Here is a 21,622-nt window from a genome sequence, read left to right on the forward strand (position 1 = left end):
ACTGTCCGTTCTAAATGCTTTTCCTCGCATCATTAACCACTTGGTATGACACCAACCAGATAATTAAGACAGGTTTGTTTAATATTCCAAATGAAGGACTATATGATTATTCATTAATCAAAAGTAAACTTCAAAACCTGGCCACTGGAAAAAAAAATCCCTTATACAGCCAGTTTACAATGTAATCATTACTACATATCTGTTCATGATCTGTGACTTTTTAAAATGCAGGTCAACTGTTTAAAATTTATAAAGATTTATGCTCATTTAATTATTGCCTGTATAAGATTCCCTCCTACAAGTGTTATCTTGATAGACAGAGAAAACCCTGAAGAGCAATTACAAAGTGATCGTTTTCTCAGTAAAAAGAAAATATTTTTACAAAGAAATTGTAGAAATAATGAGAATCAACTTTAACAAGGATCTGAAAGGAGAGTGAATTAATTTTCTAAGATTGCTTTTCATTAATGTTAGGCAGACACAATGGCCCAAAAGCCAAATGAAAAGAACTATTCTTTTTCCTTTTCCAGGGCTGGGCTTGTTCATTCATCCACTCATTCATGCCATAGACAGACATAGCATAACCCCTATGTTTTATTTATTTTGTTTTGTTCTTGGGCCACAACTGGCAGTGCTAACTCCTGGTGGAGGTTGGAGCCATATGGGGCGCTAGGGTTCATACAAGGCAAACCCCCTACCTGCTTGAAATCTCTCCGGCCCTTCCCCTGTGTTTTAGATACAGAGCCAATCACAGTGCTACAATGGGGGTGGGGTGGGGGAAGAAGGGGTCCGTGTGGCAGGCGACATGACACTCTGATAATGAATCACTTACACTTAGGGTGGCCACGTCCTTAGCAGAAAGAAGGTGTGGGCCAGAAGCCTAGGAACCCACCCAGTACCCTCTGAGTTCTGTGATCAGAGTGACCAAGATGAAAACTGGGTTTCCACATTTTCACTGGTTGAATCACGTGGGGTTTCTCTGGGCTAGATTTCCTGCTCAGAAGAGTGGGGCATCTGTACCTATGCTTGGGGATCCAGAGCACAGGTCCAGTGTTTCCTCACCTTTCCTTCCCTGTCCTTCCCTCTCTCCATCCACCTCAATTTTCATGTCCCTCAAATTGGCTGACCCATTTTTTTGCTCATTCTCTGGGGGCAATTCTCTTAGAGGAGAGAACTGATAAATGTTTACAGAGTTGCTTCCCCTGTCACAGTCCTGAACTCTGTCCCAACACAGTTCCAGGCATCAGAAATCCTGCAGTCCTGGTGACAGCTCAGAGACAACTCCAGAAGAGGAAAACAGCACTCTCCATAAGCATGAATGTCAATGAGAACCTGAAGATGTACTCAAAGGAGTAATGCTGGGAGGCAGCTCAAAGGATTGGTCACAGGCCTGGCACACACATGGATTTGGGTTCAATCTCCAGTAGCAGGGTGATTCTCAGGCACTGCTTTGTGGGTGTAGCCCTTGTGGTCCCCAGTGCACCTGTAGAATCCTGCCCCGTAAAAACAAAAATAATATTCTGTACCTTTCAGCAACAGCCCAGATCATAATGGTGGCCAAGACCTTCTAGAAGGTCCTGGAAGGAGAGTAAGTTGGGAGTCCTGGGGGGCAGGCCCTCTTTACCTGAACTGCCTTGTTCTCCCCTTCCCCTTTCATCAGTTTTCCAGGTCCACCCCCAATGAAGTTCGGAGTAGGCTTATTTCTGAAACTTGAGTTTTTTCCACTGTAGCGACTGTTCTGGGTTCACAGCCCTACGGGTTATTGCTTGCTTCAATTTGCACTGCAACCATTGAGTCATTTTAAATTAATCCCGCAAAAATCACCTAGAGATTAAAATGCAAATTTGGACATGGCTTGAGCCCGGTAGTGAGTCGATGTCAAAAATCATACAAATTGGTCCTACGAAAGTTCAGATTCTCCTTAGAGGACTAGCTTTCCTGCTTCACTTCATATCTGATATGGAAAATCATTTTCGTTTCCCTTTTCCTCATGAATATCAAAGGTCAGTGCAAGTAAGCAGGGCAGGGGGTAAATGGAAACCCAACGCTCAGATCCTTACCGGCCTGGCTTGCGAGATTCAAACCTAGGAGCAGACCTTGGGCTGAAGCTAAGGGCTGAGCACCCTGAGTCCCGGAGAGAGAAACAGGGTTCATGCTGCCTCTCATAGAGCAGCTCTGTGGATGGAACTGGAACCACAGAGTTAAGAGTGATGCAGAATGTATTTATTATTTCTGCTTAGAAACAAGGCCAGTCGGAGGATTTAAGGGACAATGGGTCGCACGCAGGGAATTGGTTCATTAGTGGCAAAACCAGCAAAGGGAATGCAAATTTTTGAAGGAAAAAAAAAAGGTGGGGACAGGGGAGGTGGCAAATGGCTTAGATATGAACTGGGGGGATGGAGGAATAAGCAGAAAGAAGCCCGAGGAGTGAAAACTAGGGTTCTGAAAATTAAAAAATTAGCATAACTGTCAGGGACCTTTAATGACCTTTCTACGGCAGTCTTGGTCCTTAAAAAAAGCAAAAAAGGAGCTGAAGAGACAGTACAGCAGGCAGGGTGTTTGACTTGCATGCAGCTGTCCCAGGTTCAATAACTGGCAACATATATGATCCCAAGCTTCACCAGAAGTGACTCTTGGAGCAGAGGCAGGACTAAGCCCTGACCCCTGCTTAGTGTGGCCCAGAAGCAAATAAAACAGAAAACCTAACCCAAGCAGTAATTTGTATTATTCTATCATTTTTCTTTTTTTTTTAACTTTATTGATTGATATGATTGGTTTTTGGGCCACACTTGGCGGTGCTCAGGGGTTAGTTACGACTGCTCTACACTCAGAAATCACCCCTGGCAGGCTTGGGAACTATATAGGATGCTAGCAATCAAACTAGGTTCCTCCTGGGTCAGCTGCATGCAAGGCAAATGCACTACCACTTGTGCCAGCTCTCTGGCCCCTATTCTATTATTTCTAACAGCAAAACATATAGAAACTATCTGATGTCAATGGAAGCAGACTTCCAGGCACGGTACAGGAGGGTACTGGGCACAGTATAGTTAAGGTTAGGGTGTGGATGCCTACCTGACGGACACCCAATCAGAGATGATTTCACACACTACATGGACCACTGAATATCCAGGGTGTAGTCCTGGAGGGGCCCCAAGCACAGTTGGGTGTGGTCCTGGAGGGCACCTTCCACCCTCTCTTAGGGTAGCCCAGCGCCCTGGCACCAACCACAGCACCCAATCAGCTTAGTGTCCTTCTGACCTGCAAACCTGGCTGGCCAAGAATGACGGCGCATGTCCCAGGCCCCCAAGCATGGCTTGAGATACTCCAAAACAAACACAATGAAGCCAATCCAAACACCACTATGCAGTTTTCCAGTAAAAATGTGTGGGATTAAGCACTTATTTCCACTGGAGAGATAGCGACAAAGGCAGAGCTCATGCTTTGCATGTGGAAGACCGGGACTGGATCCCTGGCACTGTGTCACCATGAGCAGTGTCACCATGGCACTGAACACTGAGCTGGGAGAATCCCTAAATACCACCAGGAGGGGCTCAAAAACAAAAGTAAAACCAAAACCAAACTATCCTCCTCCATATTTGTTTTTCTGTCTCCTGATACCATAAATCCTAGAAAACAGTGGGAAGTGGTAATATGATCATCAGATGGGGCAGAGCCTAGGAAGACAGTCATATAACACACATGGCCCGACTGTCATACACATACCATACAGTCACTCCACACTACACCATCTGATCGTCTCTCTCTCACACACACACACACACACACACACCATCTAGCATATATCCCACACTATATGCCATACATATCCAACCCAGCCTGACTTTCACACACACACTGCACCACTGGGCTGTCACATACAGTCTACTATAACACACACCACACACATCATACTGTCATACACAAACCATCTGACCAGCACATATCACATCATCTAATTGTTGCACAAACCATCTGGCTGTCACACATACCCACACAGCCCAACTGTCACACACCCCATACCATCTGACTATCACACACCCCACCCAGGCCGACTATCACACATACTGCACACCATCCACTGTCAGTCCCGGACTGTCACACACACACTTGGTAAAGCCCCGGATTGTCTCTCACACCTATATTGCCCTGACTGTCCCATACAACACAAAGGAGTGGGTCTGACCTGTCCTTATTCCCAGATCTTAGGTTTCTACTGGTAACCAATTTCTTTGGCATTATCTAAATATTATCCTATTTCTTGGATCCATTCTCCTTGATCAAACACTGTCTTGAGTTGATACCTAAGGATTTAAACATTTTCATCTTTCACTCTAGCTTTCTTTTCTCATAATAAGAAACAGTGGCCTAGAGAAAGGTTACTTACTTGGCTCTCTGGAGATGGGCAGAATGTGGTTACACTGTGCCCTTAAAACACATTAACCTTTACACACTTGCAAATCAGTATTGCCTTAACTAAAAATAAAGCCAAACACTCAGCCAGAGAGAGTGCCCTGGGGTAAGGCCATACATGCACTGTACCGTGTCTGGTCCCTTGGTCAAGGTAAAGGTATAAACTCTGAGCGCTGCCATCTGTAACTCAAACACCCACATCCAGATTCAGTTTTTAAAAGAAAATGGCCTATAAGAGTTAGACTTTTTCTATTTTTCCAGTATGGTTTAGTACTGAATTTTTGTAAAAGTTATATGGAATTTGAAAACAATACTTTAATAGACCTTTGTATATTAGGTCTGTGGTTCCTCCCTGGTTTCTGGTCTTTTCAGACATCTCCAGTTCTTTCTGGGTCCTCCTTTGTCCTAGTGAATAAATTAGTCAAAGACCATTTTTATTTTTCAAAAATCCTCATATTTTCAGTCTCATGATAGATCCCTCTGCATCTACAAGTTTACTTTCTCCTGGCTTTCCTATTGTTCAGATCATCTCCCTGGAAGCTTTTAAGAGGTGAAAGGTAAAAATTCTGGGTTCTAAGTGTTGTACATACAGTATAAAAAGGCAATCAGAACAAAGGTCCAAGTTGAAATTCCAATACTTCTTTATGTAGGGCCAATGTTACATGTTGCTCTAATTCTCGGGCCTTTGTTTCCTTACGTATAATGAGAATAATAGGTTTATAAAAGGAAGCAAGAGACAAAACACAGGGATGGCAATGAATAATCATTGGACAGTAGATACGATGGCTGAATGAAAACCATACTCTGAATTTTTTATTGTTTTAATGGCAATTGGAAATAAGAAGTATTTTCCATGACAGCCCTATATAGATAATATACTTTGTGAAGCTACAATCCCACTTACTAGAACTGTTATCTAATCAACACATGGCAGTCTAACTTCATTACTCAGGATTACGTGACATCTGCCATTTGTCTGCTTTGTTGACAACCCACACAAGAATGTCTTTGCTGTGACTCTTCCTTCAGTATGAATATATACAACCATTATCTGGAGCGCTTCTGAAAAGTCATCCAGTTGGTCCTCCAAATAACTGAAAATAGGGACTTGAATAGCTATTTTTGTATCAATATTCACAGCAGCATTAGCCACATTAGCCAAAAGCCAGGAGCAAGCTTGTGTCCATGTAATATCTTATATAAACATGGTAAACTATTATTTAACTTTTAAAAGGCAGGGAATTCTGACATAAGCTACAATATAGGCAGTGATGGCTAACCTTTTTGAGCCCGAGAGCCCAAACTGCCACACAATGCCCAGTTCTCCCAGTGGCCAGTCCAGCCCTGTTGCCAGGTGAGCTGCAAAGCAGACACAAGCACATTCGCCTCCCGCCATGCCGCATATCTTAATGGCAGACCTTCCTGATTGGTTCACCATCGAAGATATAGGAGTGTCCAAAGGCATAATTCTCAGGGAAGTAAGGAAGGCACAAAAAAGCATTAAGTGAATAGGTCCTATTTATATAAGGCCCGGGTTATATTGGATATTGGTTGCCAATTTAGGGAGGGGAAAGACTTGGGGAAATGCTATTTAATGGTATAGAACATCAATTGGGAAAGATAAAAAAAATCTTGGAGCTGACTGATGTTAGATAATAACATGAATGTACTTACAACCACTGACCTGAAGAAGATGCTACATGGTGTATTTTCTTGTACAAAGATATCGCCACAACTAAAACATAATAAGCAATCACCAAGATGTGGTGGTTTTAGGTTGAATAAAACCTAAAAGTGTCATCAGAATAACCCCTGTAGGAGGAATGGGGTCCTCACTCTACCCCCACATATGCTCAATTTTATTATCTTAAAAGTGATCCTAGAATTGCAGATGAAGCACAATTCTACTCGTCAATTCTGATGAAGAAATCTTCCTATCACTATGGTTTCTTTTTTAAACACAAAATTATCTGCTATAGCAAAAACAGAAAACCACCTATAAGTGAGAGAATAGCTGAGGAAATGACACCACAAATAAAAGACTACACAGCCAATAAGATGACCTTCTGAGTGAATATAAGGACATGTTCATTAGGTGATGTTAATCAAGCTCAAAATACATCCTAAAGAGATGAGAAGGTAGCACGAATGTGTTAGCATCTGAGAAATAGAAATAGTGGTTCATCCTCAACTTTACACCTTTCAATGAAGTCTCTTTTTACTTTTGTAATGTATTATTTTTATAAAGGGGGAAATGTCTTCTTTGATTTTGTTTTAAAAGTCAATGAAAAAAAGAGAATTAATAAGAATTTCAAAAAAAAAATAAGAATTTCTTTTCTCCCCAAGTACTTACATTCTCCGGTATGCTGGGAAGTTCTCTGGTATCAGGCACGGTAAAATAAGAATGCTGGAAAATAAAAGCAAAAGCTAGTGATTTTTGCACCAAAAAAAATAAAATAAAATAAAAGCAACAGGCACAGTATTCAGAAACTGACCTTCAAAATGACCTTCTTTTCTTTTCAGGTAAAGAAACAAGTTTTATTCCCAGGCAGTGTCTATGGGGTATTTTCTTTGACTGCCTTCGGACGAAACCCAGATTCCCAAGCTCAACCAGTAGGAGCATTTCTCTGCTAGAGAAGTGGATGCTTGGAAGATGAAAGTAAGGAGCGCACAAAGGTGAAAGGCTAAATCCCCACATGCTGCTGGCAGGGTTCAGAGCACAGGAAAGCTGCAGGCATCATCATTTATTGTTCAATGAGGCAAATGGACACAGGGGAACAACTATCATGAGGCTCCCTCCCTCTGCAGTGGTCTTCCCCAGGCAAACCTGCCATTTCATTTCAGTGTCTTGAGCTTCCATCCATCCGGTGCTTGGCCACAATCTGCCGTGTACGCATGGACAGATGGTGAACACCAGAGTCAAAACCTCCCGACTTCCAGTGAAGGAAGCTGGGGACACAGTGGAACTGAAACATCAACCTGATCAAAGAACTTCCGAAGCCTTGTCTCTGTTTCTCACACGTCTGCGTCTTTGAGTTGAATGACAGCGGGTTGAACTGATGATACCTCCTCTGGGTATCAAAGGCTTGGAGGACAATTGCAAGCTGGGAGAGAAAGGGTTTGGTGCTGGCCAATTAAGGAAGAGGCTACACAAAGGCCAGGCTAGGGCATGGGCAGGAAGGTTAGCTGCAACGTGGCCAGAGTTCAGAGCCCAGAGCCCCAAACTGAGACTTCAGGACATCCTCCTCCCCTCATTCCATTCTTGGGTAATGACAAACTCAGGAGGTCTCCAGATTGGGTAAATTCCCTGACTTAAAAAGCTTTGGAGACAACAGCAATCATGACAAGGAAAACAGTAATAGTATGACTTATTCACCTGATAGTCAACAGCTACTTCTTAAGCAACTTGCTCCAAGAAAAGCTCTATGCTAGGTACTTGACAACAAATTTCAATATTATGACCATCCCCAAACACAAATTGATATGTGAAGACCTAGAGAAATAAAGTAATCTGATAAGACCACACAGCAAGTTGGTGGCTAAATAAGATCTGGTAGCTACTGCAATGCTTATTCCATGATAGGAAATAGATATAGATATGCTTCTTAGGTGAAAATCTACACTAAAGCTGCTAGAAATAAGACTATGACTAGTAAAATAATAAAAACTAAAAACAACAGGCCGGAGAGATAGCATAGAGGTAGGGCGTTTGCCTTGCATGCAGAAGGACGATGGTTCAAATCCTGGCATCCCACATGGTCCCCCCAAGCCTGCCAGGAGTCAATTTCTGAGCGCAGAGCCAGGAGTGACCCCTAAGCGCTGTCGGGTGTGACCCCCCCAAAAAAATACCCTAAAAACAACAACAATGCATTAATTCCAAAAGCTGTATTTGTAAAAATACTACTGATGACGTTTATGCAAATATTGTATAGGATGAAAACTATTTAACAATGAGAATTAAATCTAGAATAATGTTCAAGATTAAATCTGACACCAGGAGATACTTTTTGTTTCGTTTTGTTTTGTTTTGTTTGTTTTATCACACCCAGCAGTGCTCAGGGGTTACTCCTGGCTCTACACTTAGAAGTCACTCCTTGCAGGCTCAAGGAACCAGGATGTCAGGGATGTCAGGATTCAAACCACCATCCTTCTGCATGCAAGGCAAAGGCCTACCTCCACGCTATCTCTCTGACCCCAGGAGATACTTTTATAGAAAAGGTCCAGAAAAAAGTCCCATGAAAGGCTGGGTGTCCCCGGAACACAAAGCCAAAATTCCAGCTGGCAACAGAGAACACACAGGTGAGGGAGGTCACACCTCGATGCTCTATGACTTTGGCAATTTCACAAAATCAAGAGCCCAGAATACCCATCTCTCAATCTATAAAATATTTACTGCAATCTATTTACTTCTAAACTGCTGTGACAAATAAATGTTATCTCTCTGGTGTCTGGAGGTAGTTGAATATAAATTGTTCTTATTACATCTTGATGCTAGGTTCTCTTTTTCTCAATCGTTTACAATTTGACAGAATAGTCTCTCATGATTAAAGATAAGTCCACGATGGCTATTTTATCTTCACTCCAGGCTTTATTATCTAGATAAAACAAGTCCTTCAAAAATCAAACTGCAACATGGCAGGAGGAATTCCAGTGCAAGGGGAAGAGAAATTCTCTGCTTTCACCGAAGCCAGCAATTGTAAAGTGCAAGCCAACAGCCATTCTCAAACCAAGTAGTCCCCAGGCTGTCCTCTGAGATTCTGACTTGCTCCATTGCCCATGAAATGCTGGGACCAGAGGAGGTCAGAAACATTCCTTGAAAGCACCGGCAAGAAACAGCTGCACCCTGGCCCCCAACAGCTCCTGCTGCCCTGGAAGGGTTTGTCCTTGAGGCCTGGGGAAGGTGCTTGGGGAAGGAGTGGCCCTTCCCCACTAGCAGCTGGCAATCCAGCTAGGCTGTGCCCTGCTACCTGTCGGATGCCATTACCATGGAAGCTAGGAGATCAATCTGCTTAGGAAAGAGCCAGACAAAAACATCACTGGGGCCCGAGAGCAATGGCCAGGGCAGGTTGAAAGCTCATTTCCTCCTCTGCTTCAGGCAGTCTCCCCTAAGAGAAGGTCTCTAACAAGACTTCTTTCCTCTCAGCGCTCTATAAAAAAGGGTGCAAACTCCTCCCTGAGTTCTTTGCTCCTCCCTTTCTTTCATCTCTCCTGACCTAATAAAAAGAACCTAGGCTTGAAGCTAGCCTGGGTTTGAATCCCCCAATCTTCTCACGATTAACCACATAACCCTGGATGATGAGTTTCCCGTCTCTCCCAGGGGTCTCAAACTCAATTTAACTGGGGGCCGCAGGAGGCAAAGTTGGGGTGATCCTTGAGTGCAAAGTCAGTAGTAAGCCTTGAACATTGGGGGTGTGTGACCCAAACAACTAAAACAAAACAAAACAAAAAAAAGATTTCTCTAGGGCAGGGCCACAAAATCTAGTACGGATGAGACCCCTGCAACCTTTCTGTGAAACGAGAAGGCCCTAGTCGCAGCACTGTCTGGACATTAGCTGTGCAGCCGCTTGGCTAAAATGGGGTTTAAGAGAATAACTATTTTTGTTCCTGGGAGCATACCCATTTCAGTTGGATCAGATACAGCTTTCAGAGAACCCTGCTTTCCGTTTATTGATCATCACCCAGACACCCTGGAAGAAACATTCACTAGACGGTAAGTACCAAGCAAACCATGGAATATTAACACCAGGCCTGGTTATAACTTAAAGAACTTTGTAAGTGTTCATACCCCGCAACACGGGAAAAAAACAATCGCTGGCTCAGGCTATGCATCCAAAGCAGACAAAGTCAAGGAACTGACGCAGGGGGTGGAGAATTCTAGAAATGAAATGGGTGGGTCGTGGTGGAGGGGCGGAACTTGCTCTGACGCCTAAAATCATAAATTAGCAGAGGCTTATGGGGTTAAGAATTTTGATTCACATACTCAGGTCATCAGCAAAACCCTACTTGTAGTTCAGGGCCCTTTCTAACCCTATCTCCTGGCATATGACAAAACACTACAGAGCACACAGCTTGTATTTCAAGAAATTCAAATAATGGATGAGGAATGGCACAGGGTGCTCTGCACCCTACTTCCCAGGACACCCAGTCCAGAGAAGGGCAGAGAATAATCCCTGTCACAGAGTGGGTGACAGGCCCCAGAGAGCCCAAGAGACTCAGGGTAGGGAGAGGAGCAGGTATTTTCACAGATAATCAGGATGGAATTCTAGAGAGTTATTACCAGTTAACCTGGGAAGCAGGGCAGACCTGGAAGGTGCCACAGGCAATGGGACAGGCTTCAGCCAAGGGAGAAGGAGCCCCAAGGTAGTTCCGGCCATGCAGAAAAAGTAAGTGACAGGAAGAGAGTGGTCAGGGATTCCTGACAGACACAGCGAAGAAACCCACAGAGACCAGAGATACTCATTCCCCGGCCAGCCCAAGCCCGGGTCTTCCAAATTAATTCAGGGGTAGGGAAGGAGCACAGAGAATGCAGGCAGGAAGTGTCTGAGTGCCTGGGTCAATCTTACAGTTACCAATGCTGCAGCTAAGGGTGGGGACCCTGTTCACTTACCACGCTGAGATGAACGGATTCACCCGGGTCAGGGATGGGCAGTTTGTGCAGACTCTCAAGGAGCTCATTCCACTGGCTCTCCTGAAAGAAAGCATAGGCTTGGGTATAGGTTCATGTGAGGCTGAGCCCTCAGTCGTGCACCTGTGGGGTCAGGGTCCTCATGCTGATACTCAAGGAAAGTTAGGCAAAAGTCCTCTGGTTAAGCACAGTGTCATAGTCACAGGGATCCCTCCACACCAAGTCTGACATTTTCTACGCAGTGAGACACCTCCCTCCCCTGACTGCCTTTTCAGGACTGTATACCCTAAGCTCTGGGCAGATCTAGCCCCTCAACACCATAGCAACAAGTCTTGGATGCAAACAATCCAGGCTTATGGGGCGTGAGGAAAATGGTGACACTAGAGATCTTGTCTTCATCATTACCCTCAATTAATTTTATGGAGTATGCACTGGATGCACACGGCAGCCTCCAATTATGGGGAGTTAAAAATGAGCGACGTACAACAGCAGGCAATAGTGGAGGGGACATGCATTTTAATTAGCCAAGCGCAGCCAGAGGAGATACCAGGCAAGTGCAATGGATTCGCCTGCACACGATTCACCTTGTGAAATGCTCAAAAGCACACCAGCTGACACAACCACTGCCAAGCCACTGCTCCTCCCATCCTGTGGGTTTCTCTGGCCCTACCAGTAATTCACTGACACAGACTCCATCCCTTCCCTCAGGCTCACAACAAGCCCATTTTACAGATGGGGAAATGAAGGTGAGGCACCTCGGCCCAACAGGCCAGGCACTCAGGACAAGTTCTCTGCCCTCCAGCAGTGGTTGGCTGTAAACTCCAGCAAAGAGCAAGAGCCCAGAAGAAAGGACTATGAATTCAAGCACTGCCCCAAATGCCTCCAGCTTCTCACCAAGGAGAGAGGGGGAAACATGTGCATGTTTGATCTTAGAAACTCGAGTCTGAAGCAGCTTCAAATTTGCAGAATATTAGTAGGAAAGTACCAAAAAAAATATTTTTTATATTTTTGTATTGTATTAGGTCACACTCAGCAATGTTCAAGGGTTACTCCTGATTACGCATTCAAAAATCAATCCTGGTGTGCTCAGAAGACCAAATGGGATGCTGGGGATCAAACCCAGGTTGGCCTGTGCAAGACAAATGCCCTATCCACTGTACTACTGCTCTATCTCCCCCCCCCCCCCCATTTCTCATTTGTTGCTCATTTGTTTTTTAAAGTTCCTGAGCAGTTGGAAACTAGATGACCAACATTATAAATACAAGAGGGCATTCTTCTCCTACCAGACCACAAATATTCTTTGAAATCAAGATTAACGCACTGAGCTGTCTCAGCCCCAGTTCCCATCAAGTTCCTTCAGTGGGAATGAGGGTGCCCTTGAAGGTGAGAGAGTCAACCCAGCAGCACACACACTCAGACTTGGGTCTTCCTCCATCTGGCTAAGCCTTACTCTTCCCCAAGTATGCCTGACCTTGACAGTGAGACCATCTGTTTTGCACGGCAACTCTCAGTGAGTGGAGAGTGATGCAGGTCTCAATCCTTTGCCTCACAGACCCTGCTCACTTTGATCACTGGATTGATTCATCTAAAGTCTCTTCTGTGCAAAACTATTCATTATTTAGTGAGCATTCTGTAGAGTGACACTGTCCACAAATATCCCACTCACTCCACACTGAACTTTTCACAGATCTACTTGCTTATCTGACAGCACAGCCGCACGGTCTCCTGCTTCAGCCACTGCATCTCTGTCCTTGGCTCCCTGATTGGATTTGTTGCTCGTGTGGTCTTGTCCATCCTCTGAGGCCCACTCGCATACCTTTCTCACATAGCCCGTCATGCTTCAAACGAACACTTTCTCGCTTTTTGGTGATTGATTCCAGCATTATTTTATACTTTTCCCAGGCCCTGTTCAAATCTTAGCTGTGGCCTCACCCCAGGCCTTTCTACAGACTTGCGCTGGAGACAGTTTCATAAACACAAATGAACTCTATTTCTCTAGGGCAGAGATGGAAAACTGTGGGTTTATGCCATAGGCTCTAATTCTAGCCTCACATAGAGGAACAATTCTACTTTCATCCCTTCACGTGTCTATAACTATATTCCACAGAAGCAAAAAAATGTATCCCTGTTTTATGAATGATTTTCTTACATGTGACTAACCCATTACGGTTGACCCAGATGTGCTCCTTTATTAATATCCAGTTGTTAAGCCACCACAGTCCTATCCATCCCTCCAGTCCCCCAACTCTCCCATCTCACATACATGCTCTGCCCACTCCTCTCTTCCCACTCCAGGACCCCAGTCGTGGGGTAATGGTGTTGTCTCCCTGTGGGCAGGGATCCCAGGGGAGGTCTGAGGTAGAGCTGGCGTCACCACTGTCTGACACCGTTGGGGCCCTCCTCAGACCCAGAGAATGGGTGCTCCAGTCTGGGTGTGATATTATGCTGGGCTGATGAACCAGCCAACTGCACCTTCACCCTCCATCTCTCTCCTTCTAAAATTGAAGCCTCTTTCTCTGGCCTTCCAGTGTCTCCCAGGATAGGATTGGGGGGAGGTTCCAGGTTTTAACATTAAAAAAAGCTTAATTTATTTTCACATAAAAGTGCTTTCTTCCTCCTCAAAAAAACACTTGCAAACAAGTGAGTGGTAGGCAAAATCCCTCTCACCCAGTAGCCTTCCTTTACCCTCCAGAACTGACTCCCCAGAAGCAGAGAACTGCCTCCTTCTCCCTCAGTCCAGATAGCCAGGACCTTATTACCAAAAAACAGCTAAATCTGCCCTCCTTTGTTTAAGTGGCACTGAACCAATCTTCCTAACTAGTAAAAACTCTTTTTTAAAAGTCTACTAAGTTTTATTCCCCTTTTTGGGTAGCTTTTGGGCCAGTGCTCAGGGGTTACTCCTGATTCTGTGCTCATGAATTCTTCCCGGCAGTGCTCAGGGGATCATGTGGGATACTGGGGATTAAACCTGGAATGGCTGTGTGCAAGGCAAGCACCCTCCCAGCTGTGCAATTGCTCTGGCCCTGAATTTCCATTTTAATGAACTGACTGAAGCATAAATCCAGAGGAATATATATGTCCATCTTTGACCCCCAAACTGCAAAAAGTCTCCTTGGAAAATGATTCTCTTTGCTAGTAGCACTAAAGCCTGAATGTCTGACTCTAGGGCACTGGGAACCAGAAATGGCGGAGTGGTCTGAGAAAGCCTCCGGACTCAACCCCAGGAAGGCCACCACTATCTCCTCTGGCTTCCACCCAGCCACATTTCCAGTCAGAGTGAGGGCAGTGACATGCCAGCACCTCTGATTTCCATGCCTGAACTTGAAGGAAAGTTGTTTCTTGGTTCCACACATTATTCCCACATTTCCTCCTGAAACTATTCCACACACGGATCCTACCGTGCTCCTTGAAACACACTCATTTCAGAAGGCTAAACTCCGCCATGGAATAGCAAGGGTGGAAATAGCACCACATGGCATGGTCCCTCGAGCATCTCTGGATGTGATCCTGGAAGCTCTAAGAACAACCGGGGTAGCCCAGCTACCTGCAGGGTACATGGTACATCTTCATCAACATCTTCACCAGCAGGGGAAAAACGGTCAGAATGGCATATCGTGACCTTGGCTACAACCACCAAAACCCAGCCCCTGCCGAACCTCTTCTAACTGCAGGAGGTACTTTAATAAAGCCTCTCCCAGTCAAGGCCAACTGGCTTTCCCCTGGGCCCCCCACTTATTCCAAGGGGTTCAGGTGAAAATCACTTAAGTGAGGGGGCCACAGTATGAGATAGGGGCCACCAATAAGACAGGGGTGACAGGGCCCGGAGAGATAGTACAGCGGCGTATGCCTTGCAAGCAGCCGATCCAGGACCAAAGGTGGTTGGTTCGAATCCCGGTGTCCCATATGGTCCCCCGTGCCTGCCAGGAGCTATTTCTGAGCAGACAGCCAGGAGTAACCCCTGAGCACCGCCGGGTGTGGCCCCAAAAACAAAAAAAAACAAACAAAAAAAGACAGGGGTGACAGTAAGGAAACAGGATGAGAAAAGGCCCTATAAATTTTCAGTAAAAATGTTCTGCAGTGGGGGGGGGGAGGGGGAAGTGGGGGACATGGGATGCATGCTGGGAACAGGGGTGGAGGGAGGACAAGATGGTGGTGGGAATGGCCCTGATTCAATGTCACTAAGTACCTAAAATATTACTGTGAAAGATTTGTAATCCACTGTGGTCAAAATAAAAAAAAAAAAGTTCTGCAGAAAGTGTCTGACATAGAGTCACACTGAGGGTCTGTCTGAGAGAAAACTGGGGACACTGGTGGTAGGAATTGTGTACTGGTAAAGGTATGAAATATTGTATGACTGAAACTCAATCATGCACAATTTTGTAACTGTGTAGCCCATGATGATTCAATTAAAGAATTAAAAAAATTCCTGTATTGAAACATGAATTTCTTCCCTGTGAGAGAAGGTCATTCACAGCTGAATGCTTTCCCCACACACCCTACCTTTAGGCATGATGTCCCAGTCCAGGCAATGTGCGCCCCAAAGGATGATGGTTTAAGGCAGGTTATGAACTTTCGGGACTGCTCATGAATATTATTAGATTGTGTGAATGTTAACTCCATGAGGGCAAAGGGTCAGATTTACTATTTATTGAATTCAAACCACAGGAGGAAGAAAGTTTCCCAAAGCTTGAGACACTGTTTTAGGAATGGTTTATGTTAGGAATAATTCCCCCACATACTTTTATTTTTCCTGAGCTAGGGAGATGGGCTCAGAAGGCCGGAGCACAGGCTTTGCATGGAGAAAGTGCGGGTCCATCCCTGGTACCATATGGTACCAAAACACTGCCAGGAGCAATGTCTGAGCTCGACCATATATGCTACCTTCTTTCCCAGGCTCTTTTCTTTCCTGCCATTTTCTGGACTTCCTATCACTTCCCAAAATTATATGAAAACTTTCTAGAATGGGGATGCATTATCTTCAGGTAAACATTTTGGTGGAGACTACAGGGTATGTGCTTCTTTTAAAATCATAAAAATTGAAGTGCCCTCATTAAAAAGAAGAAAATAAAAGGCCAATACCTGTCCTTTCGTTGTGTAATCCGCCAGGATGTTAAGCAGCTTATAGAAGACTTCGAACCAGGGGAGATAGCTGGGAAAGAGAGGATGAAAACAGAAGAGAAATTAGTATGCAGCTCAAAGCCTTGAACCAAGCAAATTCAAGACTGGTGCATTTCAGCTTCTCTCCACGCCTGGAACAGTCCCCCTGTCACAGTCTGTGTTAGATGCATAGACTGGCAACATGCTAATTATTTCTGGGATCTGGAAAACCTGCCGATGCAAGGCAGAGGACTGCGTGTCCATTATAAATTATTCCCATGCCTCAGAGCTAGACAGAGTTCACAGGAGAAATTCAAAGTCAGTCTGCGCTCAGGAACCAGCTCCAAAGTGTCCCCAGGCCTCCCCCACCATCCCATGTGCCCAGCTCTAGGCTGGGAAAACCACACGTTGGGTCAGGGTCAGACTGGCCACACTGCTGCTGTCTGAAAGGGACCCCGAGGCCTCTCGAGCAGGAATCCAGGCACAGGATGACAGCTGCTGCTCCACCTCAGAAAAGCCTACACCCTCGGGCTGAGTTCTAAGCCATGGCTCCCACCCCTCACCCCTGCCCTCAGCACAACGGATTCCCACTGGAGTCAGGCTGGACTGAAGTCTACTCTCGAGATTTTAGGCAGTTCCTCCCTGGGTCAATCCAGCAGGCAGTGAGTGGGAGAGGCGTCCTGGATAGAGAGGCCAGTGACAGCACTCCAGTACTCCAGACTTGCTCAGTGCCCCCTTCAAGGCTTCCCCAATCAGGCTCTGGTTGCCTCCTGCACTGACCCCGTGGAGACAGTCCAGATAGCTACACGCCTGCTGGAGCCAGGATCACTAGGCCTTTTGTTCCTCCAGCTTCACTGTCTGGTGTGGCTGATGCTCCCAAAAACCTTCCATCCTCCCCTCAATTCCTTCCTCTGGTGCAGTACCACACTCCCTGCTGCCTCTCTGGCATCTTTCTTCCTTTGGGGGCTACCACGCACACACACACCCTCCTGGCTCGGGGCTGGCACATTCTCAGCCAAGGCACCCTCACCATGCCTGAGAGTCAGCATGGAAATGCAGCCATTCCATTGCAAGGAGTTTGGCGGCAATATCCATCACTCAGTGCTCCAGCACCAACTTGCAGAGTATGCAGGGATGGGCCTGGGTTACGAGGCATTCCTACTATGGGCCCTACTAGGGCAGGAAGAGCTCATGATTCTGGGCAAGCACGTCCATCCTGCTGGGCCGAGGTAGATGGGGGAGCCTGAGCCCTAGCAGATTACCAGCTGTTGCTTGGAGGGTAACAAATGAGGTGTGAGGCCCTTAAGAGGACAGGCATGGAGCAGGGCTCCCTCGCCCCGTGGTGCTCAGCATGCTGGGCCGCACAGGCTACTGTGCACTCTTAAGTAGCTTATCGGAGCTGGCTGATAAGCGACTTTACTCTTCACTTCGATGATGGTGCTATCAGGCCGGTGGCAGTTCCCGGCAGCTGCGACCTGACTATGACAGAGCTCCCGAGCCTGTTGCCACTTCCCTTAGCCCGTGCTCTGGCAGCGCCGGGTAAACAGTCAAGAGGGATTAGGGGGGAAGATAAATTTCCCCCTCCCTAGGTTGTTAAATAAACCTGGTTAGAAAAAATGAGCATTGGAACGAGGAAGCCCCAGCAGAAGAAAATTCTCGCTTAGGTTAGAGCCCTCTAATTAGGAAACAAATTCAGCCAAGGATCAACCCCCTTACGATTATTTTCTCCCCCCTTCCCCATTACTGTTAGGAAAGCATGAAGGATGCCATGGGGTGGGGCATAGGGGACTTATGAGGCCGTCAGGATGGGCAGGGACTCATCCTGGGGTCTCTGTGTTGTGAGCAGAAAGGGGGTCGTGGAGAAACCCGGTTTCTCACACTGGGCCTCGGCCTCATCAAAGTCGGTTCTTGTTGGCTACTCTCACAGAGCGCTGGGCCTGGGCTGCCCTGGAAACCAGGCCTCTCCCCTCCCTCGGCCTGAGCGGACACAACTGCGGCCCACATGTGGTCCCCTGTGCCCTGACAGATGACGATCTGGTGATGGCAGCGTTAAAGACTTGAAATCCAAGCCCAGCTGTCTCCTGCTTCAAAGGCGTCTGTCTCCCCGGCGGGAGGCCAGGGTTCACAGCTGAACTCCATCCAGTGGCGCTTCCTGTGCCGCTTCATTAGTGCCGGGACCGAGGCGGCTTCGTGCGGCCTCGAGGGCCACAGGTGAGCGGCCTTGGCTGGACGCTCCATCCTGCGCGTGTCTGTCATCGCGGAGCCAACACTCACTCTCCCGGACACAGGAAACACACGCGCCATCCGGACAACTGCAGGAGTCATGAGGCCCACTGTAGAGTGTCCCCGATGGGAGAAAGACAAATAACAAAGGGGCCCCACACTGGGGTGGAAATCAGTCCCAGGGGGAGGGAAGAGACACGTCTAACAAAGAGATGTGTTGGGGTGGGAGCCCAACTCTCTCCCTTAGGTAAATATAGAAGGGGGCATTGTTATGACCCACTGGGGGATCCTAGATGGGGAGACTGGATATCCAGGTCTGGAGTTAAGACCCCTTCACCAACGGGGGCTCAGGGCATTGTGTTTGAGGTTCTGCCCTCGGCCCCAGCTGACTCAAGGCATCAGAAAAGTGCCCGGGGCCCATGTGCTGCCTGGCTCCAAGGTGTCTGAGCACAGGTCACCTGCATCTTCCCTCCTGATGCACTTGCTTGCTTTCACACTGGGCTGAGTACCCAGGCTCGCTCTGCCTATGGAGAAGCCCTTGCTCTCTCTTGAGCATGTTACTTGTTACTCTGTCTTGTATCCTCTCCTCTTCCTCAATACTTTTGAGCAAGTATTTCTCAGTACTTTACAAAAGAAAGGTGCTCCGTCTCTCACCACCAAAGACCATGGTTAAAATCAGCCGTGAAAAGCCCTTTATTTGCTTCCATCCCCCTACAGACATGGTATGTATTAACACAAAACTGGATCCTCCAATTTAGCTTGTCCTCAAACCTGCCAACCTGGGAATAGAGGGATAGCACAGTGGAGAGGGTTTTGCCTTGCATGTGGTCAACCCGAAGTTCGATCCCCAGCATCTCAGATAGTCCCCTCAAGAACTGCCAGGATGCTCAGTGATTCATAAGTGCAGAGTCAGTAATTACCTTTGAACACTGCCAGGTGTGGCCCAGAAGCAAAACAGAACAAAACAAGCTACCAGCCTGGTGAACCTTTTGCTTGTGAACTCAGGACAGATGCCTCATGCTTCTCACCTAGCTCCACTGAATGACAGTCAAAATGCTTGTTTTGTGTGTGTGTGTGTGTGTGTGTGTGTGTGTGTGTGTACATATCATATATATGGTTGACATTCTTGAGCTGTGTAAGATGAAATTCCACTTCAATATCCCAAAACAAGAGGGCAAGTGTGTTTGGAGAGGGCAGAGGGGAGAAATAGGAGAAATGGGATACGGTGGCAGAGAAGCAGACCAAGTTGAAGAAAGAGGCTTCCCAGAGTGCAGGAGATGGGAACAGGAGTCAGAATTCAGGAAGGAGAGGGGGACATCCACTTGGAGGCACCTCAGCTGCAACCGCAGCCTTGAAGGGAGGAGAGTCCCCAGCCAGGGGTCAGTTTGAGCAGGGTAGGAAAGGAGGGGAAGGCCTACAAGGATAAGGAAGGTGTCAAAATAGGCAAAGGCATGACTGACACAAGTAAAGAAAAACACCTAAATCAGGAGAAAGCAGTTGGCTGCTCTGGTGATAGCACCCAAGAGGAGTAAGAGCATCTGGAAGGTTCCAATATCTCATTCAGTGTCATCTCCACCTGAGAGGTGGCCATGAGCAGAACACAAGCAGCAGAGAAAGTTGCTGGTGGGGGGGGGGGGTACAGAGGTGTCAGCTAGAGGGTTAGAGTCCAGGTGGGAGGCGTGGGGCAGCCAGCAAGAAGGGGGCTACTGCCCATAGATAGGTCAAGACTCATAAAAAAAAGTATACTTATGATGGGAATCAGACCTGCTACTTATGGAAAAGAGTCACAAATACAGAGGGAGAGATGGGAATAGAATCTGTGTAGAACTGGAACAAGATTTAACTGAGTGCAATAACTTTGACAGACAAATACGTCATGCATTGGTACATGCATGTATGTATGTATTTATATACAATATATAGACATGTATGTATGTAATATATGAGCACATATATATATATTTTTTTTTTCTAGCTCTAGCCACTGAGAGAGCGTGAGAGCAGAGACACCCAACACTCTAATTATGAAACACTTAGTGCTTAGATTTTGCATTCTGTGAAAGGACCTAGGGTACCTTAAAGAAAGGTCTGCCTGCAGGGCAGCAGTTGGGGAATACATCGGGCTCAGAAAGAAAATGCAGTGCTGAGGTGCGGATTTTAGTTACAAGGGGTAGAGTGCATTCTGTGCATGGATGAAGACCTGATACAGACACTACATGGTTCCAAATGCTACTGTGCTAAAGCAGCATCACATCAAACTCTGTGCTGTTCATCAAGTTGATAGGCAAGATCCCACCAGCCCCTGAACACTACTGGGGAGGACCCCCTCAAAGATCAATGATTAGCATGTGATCAAGACAAGCCACCAGGACATACCAATCAGCAAGGAAATGCTGTGACACTTGAGCACCAAAACAAAGAATGATAAGTCAGTTCTAATAAGTAAAAGAAATCAATGAGTCTATGCCAAAGGTTTCCAGATTTACTTAGCCTACAGCCCTCAGTGAGAAAGGAAATTACTCAGCACACTCCTGGAAAACCAACCTTTATTAAGTGAACCTTGAAGAACATAGGTTTGGAGGGTTGGGGGGTGTGGCTCATGGGAGGAGGTCCGGGGTTGACTCTTAGTCTATCACTGGAAATGGCCTGGGCAGAAACAACTGAGGTGAGTCATGCCCATCATGGAAGTTCTGATTTCCTGACTGTCATTGGTCTTGGGGGCACACATTATCACCCAACAAGATCCTTTAATTTCTAAAGGTGACATGAACAGAAAAATGAGGAAGCATACATGTGGGAGAGCATTCTTTGGCTAAGGCTGCTTGATAGTCAATATTTAGGTTCCCATAACCTCCCGCTTTGTGCACACACATATGGGGCCCCTCCACTCGTCCCAGACCCATAGAGCAGCATGGCCTATCCTGATGAGAACATGGGCTTGAGTTAACCAGCCCTAGCTGACACCTCAGGAGCTGGTATACCTTCGAATGCCAACTCTCAGATTCAATTTCTCAGATGCTAAGGCCTCATCAGTCCTTCTGGTTCAATCGAGCATAGGTCCCGGCTCCTCTGTCAGCATCACAGTTGCTCAAATACACATCCAAAGAACATAGCTCAAACTCCAGCCCTGCAGCAGAAGTGAGACTCCCTAATGCCCATGGAAGAGACACAGGGTAAGGATAGGGGAAATGGGAGAGGGGAGGAAAATGCCTTGACAAGACACAGTGACAGAGAGAAAAATCCAAACCAAGGATGGTGGGCAGATGG

The 21,622-nt window shown here is 46.4% G+C and overlaps 1 protein-coding gene across 1 annotated transcript in view; it reads right to left on the reverse strand.

The window, feature by feature from the left end:
- The window catches only part of DENND1A (DENN domain containing 1A), a 536,242-nt gene that overhangs the window by 232,054 nt on the left and 282,566 nt on the right, over nt 1-21,622 (reverse strand). The window contains exons 6-8 of the mRNA XM_049774129.1: nt 16,115-16,184; nt 11,018-11,098; nt 6,764-6,817 (exon numbers count right to left, since the gene is read on the reverse strand). Of these exons, the coding sequence (XP_049630086.1) occupies nt 6,764-6,817; nt 11,018-11,098; nt 16,115-16,184 (205 nt within the window). The remainder of the gene's footprint in view (nt 1-6,763; nt 6,818-11,017; nt 11,099-16,114; nt 16,185-21,622) is intronic.

Source organism: Suncus etruscus, chromosome 5, assembly GCF_024139225.1.
Source record: "Suncus etruscus isolate mSunEtr1 chromosome 5, mSunEtr1.pri.cur, whole genome shotgun sequence".
Lineage (NCBI taxonomy): Eukaryota > Metazoa > Chordata > Mammalia > Eulipotyphla > Soricidae > Suncus > Suncus etruscus.